At 37.5% G+C, this 21,945-nt stretch overlaps 1 protein-coding gene across 1 annotated transcript in view; it reads right to left on the bottom strand.

Moving 5' to 3' along the window:
* Positions 1 to 21,945, bottom strand: part of LOC140328729 (CD109 antigen-like) — an 80,522-nt gene that overhangs the window by 52,246 nt on the left and 6,331 nt on the right. The window contains exons 3-7 of the mRNA XM_072408526.1: positions 14,323 to 14,483; positions 10,535 to 10,563; positions 9,006 to 9,236; positions 4,336 to 4,461; positions 152 to 191 (exon numbers count right to left, since the gene is read on the bottom strand). Coding sequence (XP_072264627.1) covers positions 152 to 191; positions 4,336 to 4,461; positions 9,006 to 9,236; positions 10,535 to 10,563; positions 14,323 to 14,483 — 587 coding nt within the window. The remainder of the gene's footprint in view (positions 1 to 151; positions 192 to 4,335; positions 4,462 to 9,005; positions 9,237 to 10,534; positions 10,564 to 14,322; positions 14,484 to 21,945) is intronic.

The following is a 21,945-nucleotide window of genomic DNA, read 5'->3' as shown; positions in this document are numbered from 1 at the left end:
AAGCAGCTATCCAGGGTTGCATACCATTCCAAAAGGATACCCAGAACCCCTTTAGATGACCAATTTGAAGGAATGGGTCTCTTAAATAAGTTCTTTATTTGTCGATAAGAAAATATATTAACTAAATATTTTACATTACAAATATGCTTACCATACTGGGTGACAGTAAATGTTTTATAATGAAGTTGATGCTGTAAAAACAAAAGTTGAAAAACATCAGATATGTACAGCATGCTTGTTATACCCTGAAAGTGTGTAAATAGGAAAATAAAGAAAATATGTGTAAGAATACAAGTATGCATGTAAGTAATTAGCTCCATAAAGTGCTGCATTATAAAAAAAAATGTGATTATTAAACATTGTGATAGCATACCTAATTTTTACCTCCATGCCCTCAATTCAAATATCTTCAGCTGCACACGTCAGGTCTTGGTAGTGTTCCATTCTCTGAGCACCACTCTGCAGTTGATCATCAAGAAGTCCCAATAGACATATACAGAGCCAGCTTCTAATTCTAGACAGCTGCAGCACACAGCAGAACGCCAGGGCCTAGATTTTGCAGCTGAAGATCACTAGACTAGGGGCATAAAGGTGGGTTTAAAGCAGATATTTCTACTAACCTCACTCTGGACCAGAAAACTAACAGTACCGAAGTTCTTTTTTAAAGATGGCAATGTATTGACTGCCAATCAGTCTAGCAAACAGTCCATAGTATAGCAATATATATCTAAAGTTTCTTTGTTACTAGAAACCACATTAAGGAGTGTATTGTAAAATATTGTTATTTATAAAATAATATGAAAATACAATAAACACAAACTAATTCATAATACCTAAGCTGTGTCTCCAAAAATCTCACATCTGCTACCAATTGTTAACATTTTGGAAAAGGTGTGCACAACCAGATCTTCTATCCAGCTGTGACTTCTGCCAGTTATTCTAACCTAAGTTTAACCTGATCCATGAAGCAAAGGCAGCTGGACTTGGTTGATTGTTTTGTTCTGCTGTCTTTTGATGTGTACTATGAACCATAGCAAAGAAATGTTCCATATTGTTTCAAAAATATCCATTTCACTCAAAATTCTATCAGCTGTTAAGAATGCTAAATATCTTTTCTGCTTGCTTACTGATCACTACCACATGCCTTTGTACCACCATAACATTTGGCTTTTCTCTGAGCTCTACCTATGAGGAAAGAAATGCATTCTGATTTTTTGGTTATCTTGTTTCACTGCTTTTATCAGTACACACAGTACATCATATGGTAATTATTGGTAATTTTTAATGTTCAGTTGCAGCACCAAATGACCAGAGGCATATTGTATATGCAGCCAAATTCATGATAAACAGTTTCACGTAGTTTAAAGAGTTCACATTTGAGCATTCTGGGGCTTTAGAGCCCCAGAATGGTAAGATAAACCATTATTTGCTCATTTCTTTGCTACCTATTGTGTATATTAGGACTAGGAACACTAGTGTAGATCGTAGCGGTGTGGAAAGTAAAGGTCGATTCATGCAGAATGAGGCCCAGGAACCTTTCAATTGATGTTAATGAGGATAGCAATAGGCATAACAGCCTCCCAATGTGCACTGTCCACACAGTTATGGTCCCTTTGCACACCAACTACCTACAAGTCCTTCTCTATCCTTTCTTGCAAAAAGACAGAGATATATATCTTTAACCAATTAACCGATACTAATATATTTATAAATAAGTATATAATAAAAAATATAGGGAACACTCAATCAACATAGTATAATACCAAGTCAACTAACCTTCTGAGATATCAATTTGTTCAGTTAAGAAGCATATCGTGTACAAGGCCATTTCTCTCATCCTAATTTTCTGGACTGATTTTCTTTGTGCCTTGTATTTTGTTAGGGTATATGTCACTAATGGTACTGTACAGTAGCATGGGACAGTACCTGCATCCCACTCACTTTGTACATGTAGTCCATATTCTACGGCACATTCATATGTGCCATCATATGAAGGTGTAGACATGGCTGTAAAGGGCCACCTAGGATGAGTATCCATATTTTTGTACAAGAATGAACAGAAGCATTGCCAAAGCTCTACAAGATAACCTCCAGTGGGTTTACTGTGTGCATGTTTCTGTTCAAACTTTTAGAAACAGACTCTATGAGGGTGACATGTGGGCCCAGCAACCAAGCGCCATTTAGCTCAAATGGCATTTGTCAGTGTTTAAAGAATGTGGAGATCGTTGGTAAATTTTAAGCTGCCTACATCAACAAGACTCAACAAGAGTCAAAAACTAATAATATCATTTAAAGTATTGTCCGGATTGTTAAAAACAAACATAAAAAACTTACTGTCTAATGTGTTGACCAAGCAGCAAGTTCCAGTATCAGCTGGGATACTAGGTTTGTTGAATAGTTAATAAGTTAATAGTTGAATAGTTAAAAGTAAATGAAAAATTATCTTTTTCAGCTTCACTTCAAAGTTGACAAATACTTGTAGCTTTCCTTATTAGGCCAATATTCAGATGAATAGTTACATGGGTTCACCCCTCTCCAGTTAAGAACATATAAATTCTGAATAATTTTGGGCACACCAATAATGAATAATAATTCATTATATTAGATACAAGATATCATTTGCTGCCATCTCGTGGACATGCTTGTCATAGCACGTATTTCATTCTGGTATTATTGTTGTGTATGATGTTGCATTTTAAATTTACTCAGATTGTATACTCTAGTCTATTCCATGTTTAAAACTAAAAAAAGGACAAACTGGGAATTTTTTACACATTTCTTTGGCTTTTGTTTCTTGCATTAGCACATCCACATTATTTTAAAGAAAGAAATCAATCTTAAACTGGTGAATTTATGCCATGTAAAACTCTGGCGCTTACTAGTTAACCCTCACAAGAAAAATGTTGGCTAACCACACAGGGATCAGAGACAATTTACAGTGGGTTTAACTTGAGGTAGAAATGGCATAAAAATTCATGAGTGAAAAAAATAGGCACAGCAGAAGTGTACTCAATGTATTGGTAACTGCATTTCCAGTGACTGAAAACAGAACGAAGTGTATTTTCCTATTTATAGTATGAATTAAGTAATTGTTTATTTAAGTTGCAGACAGACTGAAGGATAAAACTTCTGTACAAATATTATGACTGTTTGTTCCTTATATATTTCCTAATGGTCACTTGGAAATGTAGGAAAGTAGAAATATCATTTACAATAGGCACAGGAGAAGCAGTAAAAGCCTGACAGAAGTTACAAACATTTTTTTAAATCTGCCCAAACCATATTACAAACATTTTTTTTAAATCTGCCCAAACCATATTACAAACATTTTTTTAAATCTGCCCAAACCATATTACAAACATTTTGGGTGGTATTACATCAAAACCATGTCTCTTAAAACTCAGTGTACATTTTCTGCTCACAAATTCAAATTGCTTACACAAAAATAAGCATAATTGATAAACTGATCTGCACACTAATTTGGTGACATTGTAGGGAAATGTTGGCACAATAAATAAAAGATTTACCACTTGATAACCAATATACTTACTAGCAGTCCTTCATAAAGGAAAGCCCTAAAAGGCCTAAACAAACTTTATACATCATTTCTTTTTTGTCTTCCTGATTCAGGCACATTTTGTTTGTTTAGTGATCACCATGTTCAGTAAAGGATTATTGAACAAAATAGGATAGTTTTATCAATTGCAGAAGCAAAAACAGTGCGGGTCTGCCTCCAGTCTGTGCCGATGTGAATCTCCCAGCATGTATCCTAATAGGCAAAGTCTAGTGGGCATAACTATGTAAACAGGTACCCAGAGTTTTTTTTTAGCTTTTTTCCAAAGCTAAAGATAAGGAAGATTACTTGAAGGAGGTGCGGCTAATGAAAGTCAAAATGTCATTTTTAGGTTTAGATCCACTTTAACACTTAAGCTGTCACATGGGGTATACTATCATGCTAATTATGTGTAATTATACATGGTATATATATACAAAGCAATCTAAAGCAGTCAAACAGTTGATCAAGGTGGTAGGGTACAAAGAAATAAATACATATCTATTAACATTGACTGTACTTTAGCCAGTATTTGCAAAATATGGATTTAATATATATAAGTGAATATATTCATTTAAACAGAGCAGTTCAATATTTCCCTTGCATATTTGTTAACTGAAGAGAAGATTTCCTGCCACGAGGTTTTCACTTCACTACTTTTATGTAGATAAGCATATTGATTCAGTTTTCTCTTAATTTGTTCTCAGTAATACATCTAAAAGACTCAACCAATGTTTTCCATACAGTTATTATTTACAAACCTTATGCGTTGGTATACTCACTTGCAATTTTACTTTTATTGACCAATCTCCAAGTGGTGGATTATCACTTAGCTGAAAACATTTTGATACAACTCCTAATTCAGCTTCCTCTTCCATCCATTGTTCAAGCAAGTTTCCACTAGGGTCCTATAAAAGTAGCATTGTTATATTTAGGATTTATCTTTTACTATCTGTCAATATCACTATGTTACGATACAAACAATATTGCTACTAAAGCTATTGACAACTTGTGCAATCTATGCACTCCCACTTTCCACCCGATTTTTTAGGCTTCCACCTGATGCTTTAATCAAGAACCCCATTGGCTGTCAGTACCAACTTTACATACCTTTCTACATAGTAGCAACAGACAGTACTGGTTATTTAGTTCAGATGTCCAAATACACCAAGTTTTAAACTACTATATACCATCCATGGCTTGTACACGGAACTACCTCTGACTCGGTACACCAGGATTAATACAATCAACAATTATATCAACATCAAAATCCGATAACTAAGATCTGGATATAAATAAATGTTTGTAGTGGGGCTACAACTAAAGCCCATCACCAAGCTATTCCAACAACATTAACTAGAACGTTCAGACTTTTACTTCAAGTTTTGATTTTACTTTTCTTCACAAAATTGAATATTCACTGATGTTCACTATATTCCCATTTGAATAAGGATGTCACCAATCTCATAAAGAGACTCAGTCCCCTGAGGAAGCCCCTCTTGGGGCGAAACGCATCGGGAACTCTGAGATACTCTACAGAACAATGTCAACATGAGATATTATATTGACCTGTTCTTTATCACTTTGATGCTTAATTGTACCACCCTCCCTAGCATATAAGGTCTATGTTAGGGTCACAGTTTTCACCTACTAAATAAAATTGTGAATCTTTTAAAGGCCTAATAAAGCCTGTCTTTTCCCTGATATTCCCCTCCTTCACCCTTCTCATGGCCATAGTAAAATATATATTTTATATATAAAAAAACTGCAACCTTGAAATAGGTTATTTACTATTTGGATGTGAAAGTCGTTTTGTTCATTACTTTGTTCAAATATTTTTGGAAAAAAAATAATAACATAGCATTATTGTATAGCATCAAACAAGTAATTAGATGTTACACAACAGTGTTTTTCATTACATTAGGAATTTTTTCCTGGACAAGGTTAAATTACAGTAAATACAGATCTTTTTAATTAGATGTACATAAAATTAGGAAGTTGCAGTGTATACTCATCCTATTGAATGATAATTAAGTACATATCTGCTTACATCAAAACGGAAATAGTATTGCCGGCCCATGAAGTAGAACTTCTATTAATAAAAGAAATCCATTTATTAACTTTTAATATGTATTATAATTGTTAAACTGCTTTTGAGTTCAACAGGTAAATGGCCTGAGCCTCCTATAAAAAGGGTCAGATTTATTGGATGTATTCATGCTCCATTACAATTCAGGATCACTATCATGTATACAGTAAGGCTAATTTCAGACACTGCGGTCCCAACTTTGGTTCCAGAATACGGGAGTGGTTGGGACCCTTTTTATGCACGTGGCTACATAAGGCTGTGGTAGATCCTGGTGTGATTCACAAATGCAGCAATTGGGTGCAAATCTTGTTGCCTATGGTGCAGTTTGCCTCTCCCGGCCACACTGTATCAAATTGTTGGGTGGCCAATAGCTGTCAGCTTTGCAGTTTCACATCACAAGTCTAAAAGGACCCTAACTTTACTATACCTGGAATGGTTACTGCACTGGAAAAAAAATGGAATGAATCACAGACAGCAATACAAATATGTTAGAGAGTCTAACTCTGCCTTATTTATACAAAAAAAATGTTTGTCTTTACAAACACTTTGGGCTCTATTTATAAAACAGAGAATCCAAAATTCCCTCAAATATTTTCTGCTTGTAATCGAATACTGCAATTAAAACACATTGATCTGTAATCTGTATGTCTGATTCCCTGTTTTATACTGCAAATCAAAATATAGATCCATTTATAAAGCAGGGAGTCTAAATTTTAGCCCACATACCCTGATGGAGGTTCCAGGTACATGTGTTTTCAAACCATTGATTGATTATCCACCAGAGACTATTGTTGAATGTCAGATTCACTGGTTTATACACAGACCACTAAAATTGTTATTTTGGTACAAAGCATAGTAAAGTTATTAAAATAAAATAAAAGCTTTTTTTAAATGTTCCCTTTCTTTTATGTAATTAGTGTGGATTTGGGGTTAATAAGGCCTTAACTAGGATTTCCCTATAACATTCTATCTTTAGAGAAAGAAAGGAGCGCAATACTGAATAAAACAAAAAACAATATATAAAATCATGAAAAACTTTGTGCAAAAAGAAATTAAAGGTGCAATATTTTCAGTCAGTCCTACAGACCACCTGCATCCTCAGGAAGATATATAATTAAATATTGGTGATTGCAACAAATAGGTCACCCAATATTAGAGTAAAAAGAGTTACAAACTGCTCCAGGTATTGGTGGACACTAACTGCAGTTATTTCAGCGGGCCACCTTTGAAAACACTTTCTAAGCACTGGAACACATTAAACGTATAAATAAATATGCACATTAGTTTGGTCTCAAACTGTTCAACTGCTTGTTGACACAAATATCTAATCAGTCAATCACATGAAAGTAACGTTTAGGAGTTTAGACATGTAGACATTGTCAAGGCAACATCCTAATATTGAAACTAAGAATCACAATGGTGAGGAAAGTTAATTGAAGTGACTTTGAATGTGGCATGATTGTTGGTGCCAGGTGGGCTGGTGAAGCTGCTGATCTCCTGGGATTATTATGCAGAACTATCTCTGGGGTTTACAGAGAATAATCATAAAAAGTGAAAATATCTAGTCAGTGGCAGTGCTATGAGTAAAAAAGCAAGTTTAATGCCAGAGGTCAGAGATAAAAATCCAGATTGGTTCAAACTAATGGAAAGGCAACAGTAACTTAAATAGCCACTCATTACAACTGAGGTATGCAGAAGAGTATCTCTCAATGGTCAACATGTCATATGTGTTGTGAAGCAGATGGGCTACAGCAGCACAAGACAATACCAGATGCCACTCTTCTTACCTCAGAACATGCATTTAAGGCTACAATCAACAGAAAAATTGCAGAAGAAAAGACCATTGCCTGGTCTGATGAGTCGTGATTTCTGCTGTGACTTTCAATGGTACAAACTGGTGCTGGTGGTGTAGTTGTAGTGTAATGGTGAGGGTGATATTTTCTTGACCCCTTACCAAAAGAGCATTGTTTGAATACCAGAGTCTACCTTAGTATTGTTGCTGACCATTCATTTATCACTGCAGTGTAGCCATCCTTCTGATGGCTATTTCCATCAAGTAGATCTACTATATCTGAGTAAAACTTTGTATTACAATATTATAGAAGGAGTTTGCTACATAATCTTTGGACATCTATAGACTCCATGGACTAATCTATGGACATCTATAGCTTTAAAATTACCCATGGAAAGATGAAGAGATATCACTTGTTGGGAATGAGAGGTGTACTCCCTGTGCCTTTCTGGTTGAGAAATCCTGTGTGCCAGGTTCTATGTCAGCTCTAATAGGAAAAGCCTGAATTAATTCTTGCAATTCAGTGACTTCAGAGATAAAGTCTTGCTAAGATATCCATGATAACATAGAAGTAGAAAATTAGTTCACAATCAACTGTTTTGGAAGGGGCAAATCAAGAAGAGAGGAAATGGGTGGACCCACACACTATAGAAGAATCTGGCCACTCTCCATGCATTAGTGGATACATTACAAAGAGATTGTGAAGAGCTCGAATATCTGCCAAACAGCTCTTAACAGGATGGGTGCCATTCACATTAGGGAGTCACTACTCTCAATACACAAAGTCACACCCTCATGAAGAAGTAGAAAGAAATGAACTAAGGCAGCTGGTATTGGCACCATGTTGTCCCAGTGTACATCTGGTACTGGTGATTCTGAAGGGAACATATACCTTTGAATGTCATGCAACCTATTCACTGCCCAAGAAAAGCTGTCTTTCCACCATTAAAGTATGAGTATTAGGCAAGTATTCAGAAACCCTAGGAGATTTCCTGTGGAAACAGTGGGAGTGCTGATGAAATCCATGCTCATGCTTCAATTTCCAGGCCATGCACCCCAGATTTTATTTTTTACATGCCAGGTTGCTTCAACTAACATATTCTCCTTGTTCTTTAGATGAATTAAAAAAAGTAGATAGAAAAGTTACTTTGCATTTATCTATCTCAAGTCTAAATGATGTGTCAGACATTGTTTTTGCTAGCAGCAGCCTAATACAGCAAGTGCAGTGGGAAGAGGATGAAGGGTGGATTCGTCAAATGGGAATGGGGAGGAAGGACTGAAAACACTACAAATTCCCTGTGTACTTTGATAAAGTATATAATTCACTGAAGTTTCCAGAAATGCTAATGGTAAAACAGTAAAACACAGAGCATTCTTTGAAAAAATAAAACATTAGTATATGTAATGACTTGCCAAGAATTCATGTAGATTTTATAAAGTTACTGAAAGATCCACTTTGTGTAGACTGATATTGTACAGCATAAAATATCGCGTAGCTAAGAAGTCTTTTCTACCTGCAAATATGGTGCTGTGTTAGGTCATAGTATGAAAATTTCCATAAAATAACTTACCATAATGTGTATATCAATGGTAGACATGTAAGGCTTTAGATCAGCAGAGAAGGCCAAAATCCAAATTTTTACTTCTTGCCCCGGCTTATAAAAGATGCTGTTGGTTTCAATAAAAACTGAATAGCTTTTGGATTTAAAATCAAGTTTAGTTTTATTGAAAAATATTTGTTTACCCTCAGAAAATCCTCTGACGTGAAGTTCAAATGTCCCAAACAAACTATTTAGTGGAAGCTGGAAAAGAAAAACAAGAACAAAAATTAAAAAAGAGAGGGAGGAAATTTTAAGCAAAAAGAAACAAGACATTCCTTCTATCACTGATACTATATATGATTATAAATAGAAGTCATTACCTTCTACACCTTTATACTCAAAATGTTTTCATAAATGTATTTTGTAAGCATAACAGGTCCTATAAAGTGCTGGTCGAACAGAGCTGAGTGTTCGATTCGGCAGCTATTCGATCGAATAGCCCGATATTTTTCGGGTGATTGAACGCCGAATTCGAACTACAAATTTTTTCAGGACTGTGTAAACCTGCAAAGGCAATCTGATTGCTTTTGCAGCCCTACCATAGAGAACCTCTATCCAAGAACACATACGGAACAGCAGTTCATCTGCATTCACAGCATATTGGAAGCACTCACGTGCCTCCTCCAATCAGCTGTGACCGCAAAGTTCCCACGGTCACCGAGCTGTACTTATCAGCCCGTACCGTTAGAACTGAACTGCAGATGAACTCTCAATGGAGAAACTTCATTGAGAGTTCATCTGCAGTCACAACTGATTGGAAACACTCCTGTGCCATGCGGAATCCTCCAGGGCTGCAAAGGAATCCCTCCTGTTTGCAATCCTCAGGGGATCGCAGTGGAACTGCAGATGAACTCTCAATGGAGTTTCTCCATTGAGAGTTCATCTGCAGTCACAGCTGCCTGGAAGCACTACTGTGCCTCCTATCAGCTGTGACCGTGGCGTTTCAATGATAAGTACAGCCCGGTAACCGTGGGAACTGAACTCAGATGAACTCTCAATGGAGAAACTCCATTGAGAGTTCATCTGCAGTTCCACTGCAATCTAGTGCCCGGGGATCGCAAACAGGAGGATTCCCTTGCAGTTAATTAAGCTCTAGTGCCCGGGGATCGCAGTGGAACTGCAGATAAATGAGTTCCTCCATTGAGAGTTAATCTGCAGTCACAGCTGATTAAAAGCACTCGCTCCTATCAGCTATCACCCATGCTCCCCGGGCTGTACATATCAATAATAAGTACAGCCCGGTGAGCGTGGGAACTAAACTCCATTGATAGTTCATCTTGAGTTCGCCTTTTTTTTTTTTTTTTTTTTAACAAAGTTCGCAAAGGAATTCTTAAAGTCGAATTCCGTGTTTTTCGGGTCGGGTCTGCCCAAATTCCAACCTCCATTTTTAGATCGAATATAAGGACAACCCAAATTCAAACACCAACACTAGTCCTATAAATTAGGCTAAATGTACAGTTTTGTTTTTTATGAATTATTTAAAGTTTTTTTGTTCTTACTTGTGGAAGAACCAATGTTCCAAAAGTTCCTGGTAAAAAATAGAAAAAAAATTAATTTAATGCAAATGAATATTTTCATCATAATTTTTCTTTAAAGTGTTTCAAATACAAGATTCGAAATCACAACTTAAGACAATATACATAAAAATAATTAACAATGCACTCCTAAATAAATACACAGTACAAATGTATTTAATGCAAACAATCGTGACACACTTTTGCCAATCCTGACCTTAGTGATATCTAAATATAGTTAGATCTTTGCCATTTCACATTTTTACCCACCATAAAGGCAGGCTAGTAAAACAATGGGCACTGTTAACTAAACTGGAATACTACAAAGATCTAGAATAATTAAGAATTTATTAATAACAAAAAAAATCATCAAATAGATTCAAATATAAATACAGAATTTGAGTTCAAGAAAGCTAGCAAAAGGAAAAAAAAGGAAGAACATTTTATGTTTGTGTCCCACAGGGTAATTCCAGCTGTACTACAAAATTCATCCATGTTGCCTTTGTGTGGGCTCCAAAATGACCTGACATTACACTGCCTGGACACAGTGGGAGATTTACAACATGGAGTCTGAGCAAGTGATAATATAAACCACAATTTTTAAATTGCAGATCAAAAATTACAGTATCTTGAAAGACTTACTTGTCACAAAGGATTGTATTATCCTTGGTTTGTTCTACATCCTACAAAACAGCAAGTACCAGCCCCTATATCTAACTTAGGTAGGTGCCCTTTTGCTTGAACAGCTACAGTCTTCTTTTTCTCATCTCGTCATTTTTAATACTATAGTATACTACATTATACTGTTTGCTTTACCACATTATACTATATGTATATACTAATTGTATGCTGTTTATACTATCAATAGCATGCATATGACACCCACCATAGAGAAGGAGTAGGTTACATCTAATAATTCCTTAGAAAACCCTACATCTAATGTACTTCACTATTTACTATCTTGCAAAAATGTACACCTGTTTTGTGAAATTACAATCATTCTAGTTTTATTGTTGGTCCATTGAAGGTATCTTCTCTGCATTAGTTGTTACTTCACAATCTCGGATTTCTTACTACGACTAATGTTGTAGTAAGCAGTGTTGCTTTGCCATTACATTCTTCACAGAAGGAGTAAGTAGACAAAAAGTGTTATCCTATCATTTAGTAAAAATTCACACATCCTATCCAATAGGACAGTGGTCCCCAACCTGTGGTCCGTGGACCACTGGTGATCCACAAGAAAATTTTGGTGGTCTGCGGCTCTGGCCAGTGCACCCCCAACTTACATGTGTCCAGTATGCATTGCAGTGGTATGCTCAAGCAGTGGGCAGGTTGTGTCTCTGGACACAACCAACCCACTCGGTTTCTGGCATTATGACATCACTCCGGGGAAAGTTTCTAGGAAATTTAGTGGTTCGTGAGGTCCAAAAGGTTGAGAACCACTTATATAGGGGTTCCCTCCTGCAAAGATCTTCCACCAACCCCTGTATTTGTGAGTAAGGGTAAAATATGCCCTCATTGAAGTTCATCTGAAAGTATACACCTTCATCAAACAGAAAGAAACTGTGCAATAGTAGAAAATCTACTCCGAATAGCATACAATTTCTGAACTCGACCCAGTAAGCACTAAGGGTATCAACTGTTTAATTATAAGAAACCGATGAATATAAATATAAATCATAAGGGTAAGGATCTAAGGTGAGGATGAAGCAAAGTAGTGATAAACAGTCAGCCAGGTGACACTCAGCAGTAACCCAATAAGGCAGTCAGAAAGTTGGGTGAGGAGTCTTATAGTGGACAAAACAGAAAGTCAAGGTTAACTTGATCTCCCACTCTGCTGACATCTGGGAGTAGAGGAAAAAACAGTACTGCAAGTAATCATAAGTCCCAAAACATTGTAAAAATGTGTACTTCTTCTTCCGATCATATGTACTAGATCATTTGTATATTAATAATTATTATTTATCATTAATTATCAATGAACTGACCATACAGTTTAGGAACCCAAAATATTGGTCTCTTATGATCAGCCAGCTGCAAAATTGCAGAGGGACAAGGGGCACCAGATAACATGTTCTCTACAATGCAATGTGGTTCCTTCTATGGCCCACTATTTCTCTGAAAAATGTAGTAGTGATGTTGCAGCAGGAGTTATGTTATCTGACACTAGCCGCACCGATATCTCTGGAGAATCTCAGGAGATTTGGCTTGCCAACTGCTAGACAGGCAAATATTAAGCTTATTCTTTTACAGGCTGGGAAGCATTTCCTTTTTTATTTTTTATTTTTTACAAGGCTATAGTAACTGAAACATTGTCCATCATTGTGTGTTGCACAATGTGCAGAAAAAAAACTGACTATCTGTATGAAATAAATGAGGAACATAGTGACCAAAATCTCTTGAAGAATGCAGAGACTTGACTCACCACCTGATTGACAAGTATTAGGCTTATTCTTGAACAGCTCCATGTGCCACAGTTAGCAACTGCAAGCCACTTGGTTTAGACCAGTACATGGTGAGCAGTTTAGCAACCACTTTCATATTTGCCAATTACAAACTTTTACATTTTACACAAGTAATAGACACCTAAAGCTTACTATTTGCTTAGTTTCAAAAAACTTAAACATCACTTTTTTTCAGAAACACTAGGTGTCCCAGCAATATCAGGCACCCCTGACAGCCTTATAAGCATGCGCTAGCTGTATGTATGATTGAAAATCCTGCCTAGTAATGTGAACATTTAATAAATATACTGACATACAACTACTTCATTTATAACAACTAGGGACACCTTTATTTTATAAAAGCATCTTTCCTGTCCTTTCTTGCCTATAATTTTAAGTCAATTTGTTGTTTGACTCAACACCCCCACTGTGTGTAATGCATAAAGCGTTTCACTATGACTTGCATATAAACGTGGAAGTAAACAAAAGTAGTATGGAAAGTATAGTAAGTGCAGCAAGCAGCAGGGTAATAGATATTATTGGTGGTATAAAAGGAATAGCAAACATTCACTGTGATACTGCTGGAGTTGTCTTGCTGGCTTGAATATAAGGTTTTTTTCCAAAATAAAATAAAAAATTCCAAATTAAAAAAAAAAACTAAAGTACAAAAAATAAACTCTGCTTAGGGTGACCTTTTGCATGATTTGTAGAGGAATGTATAACAAAATTTTAATAAAACAAATAAATGTACACTAACAAATGTCTGCCAGGCAATATTGTATAACATGTAATGATGTTTGTTGAGAGGTAGTTCTCAAATTTAAATGTTCAAAGTAAATCATGACATTCCCCATCGAAGTGTACTTGTGTAGGCTCTTCATGCTCCCTGCTTATGTCACAGCTGTGAAAACTCATACTGGAAATCAAACTTTTGAAGGTAATGTTGATTTTTCACATTCAGTATGAATACAATGACAACACCCTTTCATTTTTTGACTATCAATATATACATATAGACATTTGGTGGCTGAGGTAAGCCAAAAGAAAAAAACTAAAAACTCTAGAAAATGGGGATAGAAGGGGATTTTCAATCTACTACAGTATCTAGGAATTTGCTTGAGAGCTGTGAAAAGAAAGAAAGTAATGAAGACCTTACAACAGCCTCAGCTACTCAGGTACTGTTAAATAGAATAGCATAAGAAAAAGACAATAGATTTAAGTGACAGATTTGTACCATTGGGGAAATGCAACAACAACCATGCCCAATATGTAGCACTTTTTCTGAATCCTTGTAAAGTTACTTGACATTCAATGATTTTTGTCACTCACCTCTTTGAAACTCTCCATCTCCTTGAAGTAGAGTTACATTATCTTTTCGAATTTCAGCTTCAACTTTTACTAAAGGTGGGCTATCTTCTAATATATCAACTCCTAAAATGTAATTTGATCCAGGACGAATATCTAAAGGTGTAGTAAGCAGGAAAGTAGGCCTAATAAAGAAAGAGATGTGTCAATGGGTATTAGTAGGGAATTACATCAACAGAATACTCACATTTTACTTTAAAGGAATCTAAAAATTTTTACATTTCTTGGAAGCTCATTAACCAAAATATAACACAAAAATGTGTGACCAATATGCAAAAACAATATGAAAACATTGTTACTCTCAAGGCCAAGCTAAATCAAGTCGACCTGCAGAGCCCCCATCTGTAGGAAGACTGGAACCTGGAAAGTACACTGGAGAAGATAGTGGGGGACTGTAAACTATGAACTATGTATGTTACAATGTGATGCTGGGCAGGGTGAGCAAGGCTTACAGTGGAGGGAACTGTTTTTTAGGTCAGACTTTTCAATAAGTATCTACTGTGATACTGCTGGAGTTGTCTTGATGTCTTGAATAGAAGGTGACGTGAAAGCACAAAGGTTGTGGGTGTCTTGTTTAGGGCAACAAAATTGCCAGAAATGGTCCTCAGTAAAAAATATCCTTTCCCGAAAGTAGACATAAACAGCAATAAAATAAAAAAAACTAATTCTAAACATTCCCTTCTTTTTATCATGTGTGGCAATGCTCTTTAATGCACGTGCATTGAAAATGTGGCTTTACTGCATTGAGGTACAATTTAAAATGGTTTTATTGTAAAATGCATTTGTGTAATATGAGTTAAATCAATCATCACTTTAGCAAACCACAAAAGTGTGTTTTTAAGCCTCAGCCTCTGCTGCCCCAGTCTCTGTGTGCCTCATATTGTTATGATAATAATTCTTGATAGTAATATTATTGGTGATGCATTCTAAATATGTGCTATAGTTGTACTGGTCTAATAATTTCTAGAAATCACTGATAATGGCAAAGATATAAAAAAAGGATGTTTATATTAAAAGTTAGTCAGTGTAAGGAGTGTTACTGGTGTAATGAAATACAACATGAGTTTGAAGAAATTTAGGAGTTTAGGTTTTGTTTTTTTCTTTCCCAGTGTTCCCAAAAGTCTACAATATAATAGAACTAAACCAGGGCACACCCAGTTACTCTGTATGTTTTGTTTCTACAGCAGTTGTTTGTTAAAGTAAACTCTGCTCAAATGTAAAATTCAGCTTTTTCAGTGGTAAATAATATTAAAGAAGAGTGCAATGTATTATGTATTTACTGTCCAAGGACAGGATGCTGCATCAGGTTTTATTGCTGTTCCTATAACCAAAAGTTGGTAAATACCTACAATTTCAGTTATGTGGAGACATATGATGTATAACGTGGGTAGGCTCAGGCTTTACATCAAACTGAACTCTAGTCAGCACCTTTAAAGTATTTTCAAACCCCCGTTTGCTCCCCCTGTTTGGTATTCTTTTGATTCTTCTTTTTAGCCCTCATGACATCATTACAAAAGCTGCAGAAAATATATTCTTGTGAGCCAGGAGAAAATGTCCAGAGTTTCTGTGAGCAGTGACCAATAAAGCAAGGGTGAGTCAGTGTAGGAAAGATAAGGACCAGAATGTTAATACTCAATACCAAAAATTGCCTAATACCTCCCATAATAGTTTTTCACAAACCTTTGTTAAATTTCCCCTTAGACATGTCTGACAGAACAAGAAATCTCAAACCCATGGTAACATAGGGTATATCCCTGCACTACCATGGCTCGCTGAATTGTTTTCAGAAATGTGCATGCAGACCACCCTAGAAGTTCCCCACACATGAAGCTAAGAATAAATTCCTGACAGAAAGTAAGTAGCAAGGGTCAGGGCAACACAGATGGAGAGAAGTGAGCTGGATCACCTTTACAGTCCATCAAACAAGTGCACAAAAAGAAAAGTAGGTTTGGTGTTTAGCTTTAAACATGCCCCTTTCAACCTCATCCAATATGCAATGCTTTGCAGACATGCAACATGCCTTCTTTATTCTATTCCCTTGTTGAATTTTAGTTGTACAATATGAAACGTTTCTGGCAGCATGTTTGGTCCATAACTCCCCAACACAGACACACTGTGATCAATACCAATAATTTGCTATGCACTGCCATTGAGAAAGTAATGCTAGAAGGTTCTAGCATTGCTAGAAGGTTCTCCCTTTTCTCTAGCAGGCCTCGGGTACCCCTGCTTCTTTAAATAGGATGACATTTAAATGCAAAACATAATTCCATTACCATTAGCCAGGGCAATGCATTTAATTTATTTTGCAATAGTTTAGGAAGGAGCATTGATTGGTGGGTGTATTAATAGGTTAAATGAGGCTATCCTGTCTATATACTAAATATGTATCCTTGCAAACTCACATGAAAGGGTGTCTTATTTACTATACTTGAAACGTGATGACCTGCTTCAATTGGTTTATAGGATACTGTAGAATTGTATGGGTTTAGAGGTGAAGCTGTATGATACAGGCAAAGTGGAGCATACTTATCTTTCTACTGATATCCGACTAAGGCTAGTTGGGTAAACTGGTGTGATTTATTTCTTCTCTCTTTTCTCTGTGCTTTCTCACTGACGTTACAATGGTGTTATGAGGGTAAAGATAGAGAGATACAGAGAGGTGCTGCTCTGTGTTTGGCAATATTCCATCTTTACAGTTAGGCATACTATAGCTTATGCATTACAACAGATATTTGTCAGTGTTAGGCAGGAGTCACTTTTTCACTTGTATGTTTGATGGGCGTTCAAGTCACGCCAGTTTTTTGGGTAAGCCAGTTGTTGAAAAAAATTACTGCGGATGATGATCCTGAGGTGTTTTTCACCACATTTGAAAGAACTGCCGGGCGGGATAGTGGCCCCGCTATTATCTGGAGAGTCCCAAAAAGCCTATTATGACATAGAGCCGTTGGAAGCAAGTGACTATGTCCGCCGTAAGGCAGAAATACTGGCACGGCTTGGTGTCACTCGGGCTGTCAGGGCCCAGCGGAGATAATGCTGAGCAGCGCATTACACTAGTTGAGGATGATGTTACCTCGGCCAGGATTACTATATCTACGCTAGAAACCAAAGTACAAGCCCTGCAGGATAAAATAGAGGACTTAGAAAATAGATCTCGGTGCAATAACTTGCGCGTCGTGGGTCTTCCTGAGAATATTAAACCAACGCAGTTACATGATATCTGCTCTACAATACTACCTAAGCTATTGGGCCTTACTGCACCATGCAAAGTTGAGCGTGCTCACAGGCTGGGTCCAGCTGGCCCGGAGAGATCTAATCCTAGACCAGTACTGGTTGCCTACTTTTATGCTGATAGAACCCGTTTACTTCATGCTTTCCGGAACCAACGCAAGTTACAATATGAGGGAGCTTCCCTATTACTATTTGCGGACTATTCGGCAGAAGTTTCACGCAAACGGCGCAGCTTCCAACGAGTATGCTCTATGCTATACCACCATAAATTGTGATTTACTCTGGCTTATCCTGCAATCCTACATTTTACTGATAATCAGGGGCGAAAATACTCGCTCACCTCGGCCGAAGAGGCAGAGAGTTTGGTCCACACTTTATTATCTGAGCTGTCCCCTGTACCATCAGAAAATTCTGGTACCTCCCCACCGCGTCTAAATGAGCGTTCCTTGATCCCGGTGAACTCCCCAAAATTACCTAAACAATCGGGTGGTCCTCCCACCAAGAAGATCCGTGATGTCCAACGTTCTGAGATGCAACCAAAGGCGAGATAATACGATTCAAGATCAGCTGTGCTTGAAAGTGCCTTATTCTCTATTGTTTCAATCTGAAACCCCTCAAAATTATATCCCATTTTGTGAGGCGTGAGCCTACACCTACTGCTGGAATGATGTTTTTTCCAATGTGTTTGAGTTGGAATGACTTTTATTGCTCTGCGAGGAAAAAAGGAAAGTCACATATTTGTACTGTTTGTCTCTCCCCCCTTGTCCCCCTGCTGACCCTTCTCCATGTTTCCATTGTTGATAGGGGACACATTTTTTCGGTTGGTTTCTGTAGCAACCATGCTAGCCCTATGGGCCTTTTTCTTGTACTTCATGATGAGCTCGGCTCACTGATTGTCTTATTCCTTGCCACAATCTGTAAGTATCACGTACCTCATGGTTTGTATTCATGGCGTGTACCTGGTATACTGACATTGTACTGTATTTGGTATATTCACGATATGTATAAACCCTGTATCCAAACTGTATGCAAATAGTCTCATGGAATGTTAAGGGACTGCGTTCCCCTAATAAACGCATGTCCATATTACGTCATTTGAAAAGACTTAAAGCAGATATTATTTTGTTGCAGGAGACACACCTGGGTGCCAATGATTTTCATAGAATGAAAAAATTGTGGGTTGGGGAAGTCTATGGTACTCCCTCTGTTGATAGGAAAGGAGGAGCCATGATTCTGCTTCATAGATCTTTCCAGGGTAAGGTTAAAACGGTTCAATGTGATTCAGCTGGTCGCATACTGAGGTTGCTTATTCACTTTTCTGATTATGATTTATCTATTTACAATGTATATGCACCCAATTCACCAACATCCTCTTTTTTTCAGGAAGTTTCTAGTTGGTTAGCTCAGGACCCTACCCCTTACAAAATAGTAGGGGGAGATTTCAACTCCGTTATGGTGCAATCGGAAGATAGACAATCTAATCCGACTCCTAATACTGCCAAACCATCATCTCACTCGGTACTCGCAGACTTTGCCCAAGCCATGTCTCTGAATGATGTTTGGAGACAATACCATCCCCTAGAACGCCAATATACCTTTGTGTCCCAGGCTCATATAGCGCAAGCCCGTTTGGATTATTTATTTTGCACAGATGCAATCCTGGAAAGACTTGAGTCTCCAGAGATTCATGTCATGGCATTATCAGATCACTCCCCTATATCTATTAAACTGAGAGACTGCTTTCCTAGGGACTGCTAACATCAGCATGGTTAGAATATGCTCAACATAATGCAGTTCATAGAAATGAACCGATACTTTTTTGGGGTAAGGCCTTTCTTAGGGGAAAGATTATCTCCTTTACGGCCAAAAAGAAAAGGATGACCCTTTCTCACTTTTTGTCAGCCCAACGACACCTTAGAGACGCGCAACAGGCGCTTACTGATAATCCCTCCCCAAGTACTAGACAGGCATGGCGCGACTCCAAACATCAATTTGACTTGCGGCTCTACCAATATGAACAGCTGAAATCTAAATACAGATCTTTAGAGTTTCATAAATTTGGTAATAAATCAGGTAAAATGTTAGCGAATTTAGTAAGGGCACATTATTTTCAGGAACTGTACTCACTTCCAGATACAGATGAGCTGGCTGGCTCTGCATTTTTATCGTTGGTTGATATGCCCCGCTTGCAACAAGCTGACCTGGAGGCGTTAAATGCCCCTATTACCAAAGAACAAGTTAAACTGACTATCGCACACCTGAAAAATGGTAAAGCCCCAGGACCTGACGGTTTTACAACTTAATTTTACAAGTTTCTTGGAGAGGAGATGGTTGATGATCTTCATGCCATGTACTTAGCCCTATGGGAGGGAGGTATTTACTTTCAGTCCGGTCAAGAAGCCTATATAAAGCTTCTGTTGAAAAAAGACAAAGATCCATGTGAACCGGAATCTTACCGCCCCATTTCTTTGATAAACATAGATGCAAAAATTTTATCCAAAATTCTAGCTGATAGACTGGCTAGAATATTGCCCTCTCTTATTTCTCCATCACAAGTGGGTTTTGTGCAGGGCAGATCTGCAGTAACTAATATCAGAAACGTATTGGTGGCTTTAGAAATTGCGAAACAACAACAACCTGACCCTGATTTTGCCATAATTTCAATAGATGCGCATACAGCGTTTGACACAGTGAATATAACATGGCTTTTTAAGGTGCTACATCATATTGGGCTGAGAGGTTCATTTTTTAAATTACTGGCGGCAATGTATACATCCCCAAAGGCCAATATACTCACACCTGGGTTCCTGTCTGGTCCCCTCACATTATATAGATTTAGAATATGGAAAGAGAAGGGGCTGGTTCACTTTAGAGATCTTTTTGGACAGGATATGTCTAAAATACCCTTACTGGCGTTGCAAAACAAATATGATATTCCTGGGTGGGCCCTCCATCCCCTGTACTATAATCAGGCAATGTCATATCTCAGATCTTTGGCTCTTCGGTATGTGGATTTTTTTTCTTCAAATGGTTTTGATAGACTTTTATCTCTGTCTCGTCCAAACATATCTAATGTACATGCCTATCTGCTGCCTTCTTTTACCAAACCTCTATCAGCCTCCAATGTAAAAAGTTGGCGAAGAGATTTCCCTGACCCGGAGATTGTTGATGTAGTTATACAAGGCTATTTGACAGTCAGAAAGACCATTGTAAATGAGGTATGGAGAGAATCACAGTTCATGCTGTTGCATAGAGCCTATAAGGTGTTCAGGCCTGCAATATCAGATACGCAGCCTAAACAATGGCATTTTCAATGTCCCAAGTGTAACTGTGCTAATGCCTCTCTTTCTCATCGCCTTTGGTTTTGTCAACATATTGAGCACTTCTGGCGTCAGGTTATTATGTTTATATCTAATGTTACTGGATACCATATCCCCAACACTCCTTCTCTTCTCCTGTTTGGCTCCTGGGAAAATGCACAACAGAACGGTATGTCCCGTTCTTTACAACGATGGACTAATGTCTGTTTGTTGGCAGCCAGAAGAATAATTATGCGCAATTGGATTCAACCTCTGCCTCCCACATTGGAGCAAGTCATCACCTCCTTGAGAACTTTATTTTATACAGAGATGTTGGACGCCCAGATTCAGGGTGATGATCGTATAACTTGTTTCTGGCAACAATGGTACAAATTTATGTTATATACATTTACGAACACGGAGAGCTCATCGATCCTTAATGAGTTTCAATACTCTACGTGGTATATTACAAATATCACATTTTCTGCAAATGCCAATGAATAATAACTTTTATATTATTGGTTTCATGGACTGATGGTATGCTATCTTTAAAATTGCAAGCTTCAAGTGCCCCCTCCCCGCCCCTGTTGATTGTTGTTTTCATGTTTGTTTTTGTAAAATGACAAAACTAATAAAAATTGGTTTGAAAAAAAAAAAAAAAACAGTGGGGGTAACATGTGTACACGGGGATACTACGGAGTATCCTGTGATGTCAGTGTCTTTTGAAACCTCCCTAGGTAAACTGTGTCATCAGATGGGGTTGGTTCCTCACTTACCATATGATGCTATCATTGGGAGGGATTTTCCCAAATTTCAGGAGCTCTGGGATCACCCACCCCATGCAGTGCTGGTATCCTCAGAAACATGAGGCTACTGAGGAGTCCTCTGATGATTGTGGGGGCTTTGTGCTAGCAGGGGAAACAGTTAGTCCTAGGGAAGAACCAGCAACTTTTGGGGAAAGCCAGCAAACCCCGGAATTCCCTGACTTACAGGTACATAGGGAGAACTTTGTTACAGAGCAATTGAAAGACCCCACACTGTTTAAAGCCCGGGAGAATGC

The sequence above is a fragment of the Pyxicephalus adspersus genome, chromosome 4, assembly GCF_032062135.1.
Source record: "Pyxicephalus adspersus chromosome 4, UCB_Pads_2.0, whole genome shotgun sequence".
Lineage (NCBI taxonomy): Eukaryota > Metazoa > Chordata > Amphibia > Anura > Pyxicephalidae > Pyxicephalus > Pyxicephalus adspersus.
Note: the sequence above shows the minus strand (reverse complement) of the source record. Positions and strands in the feature narration are given on the sequence as shown.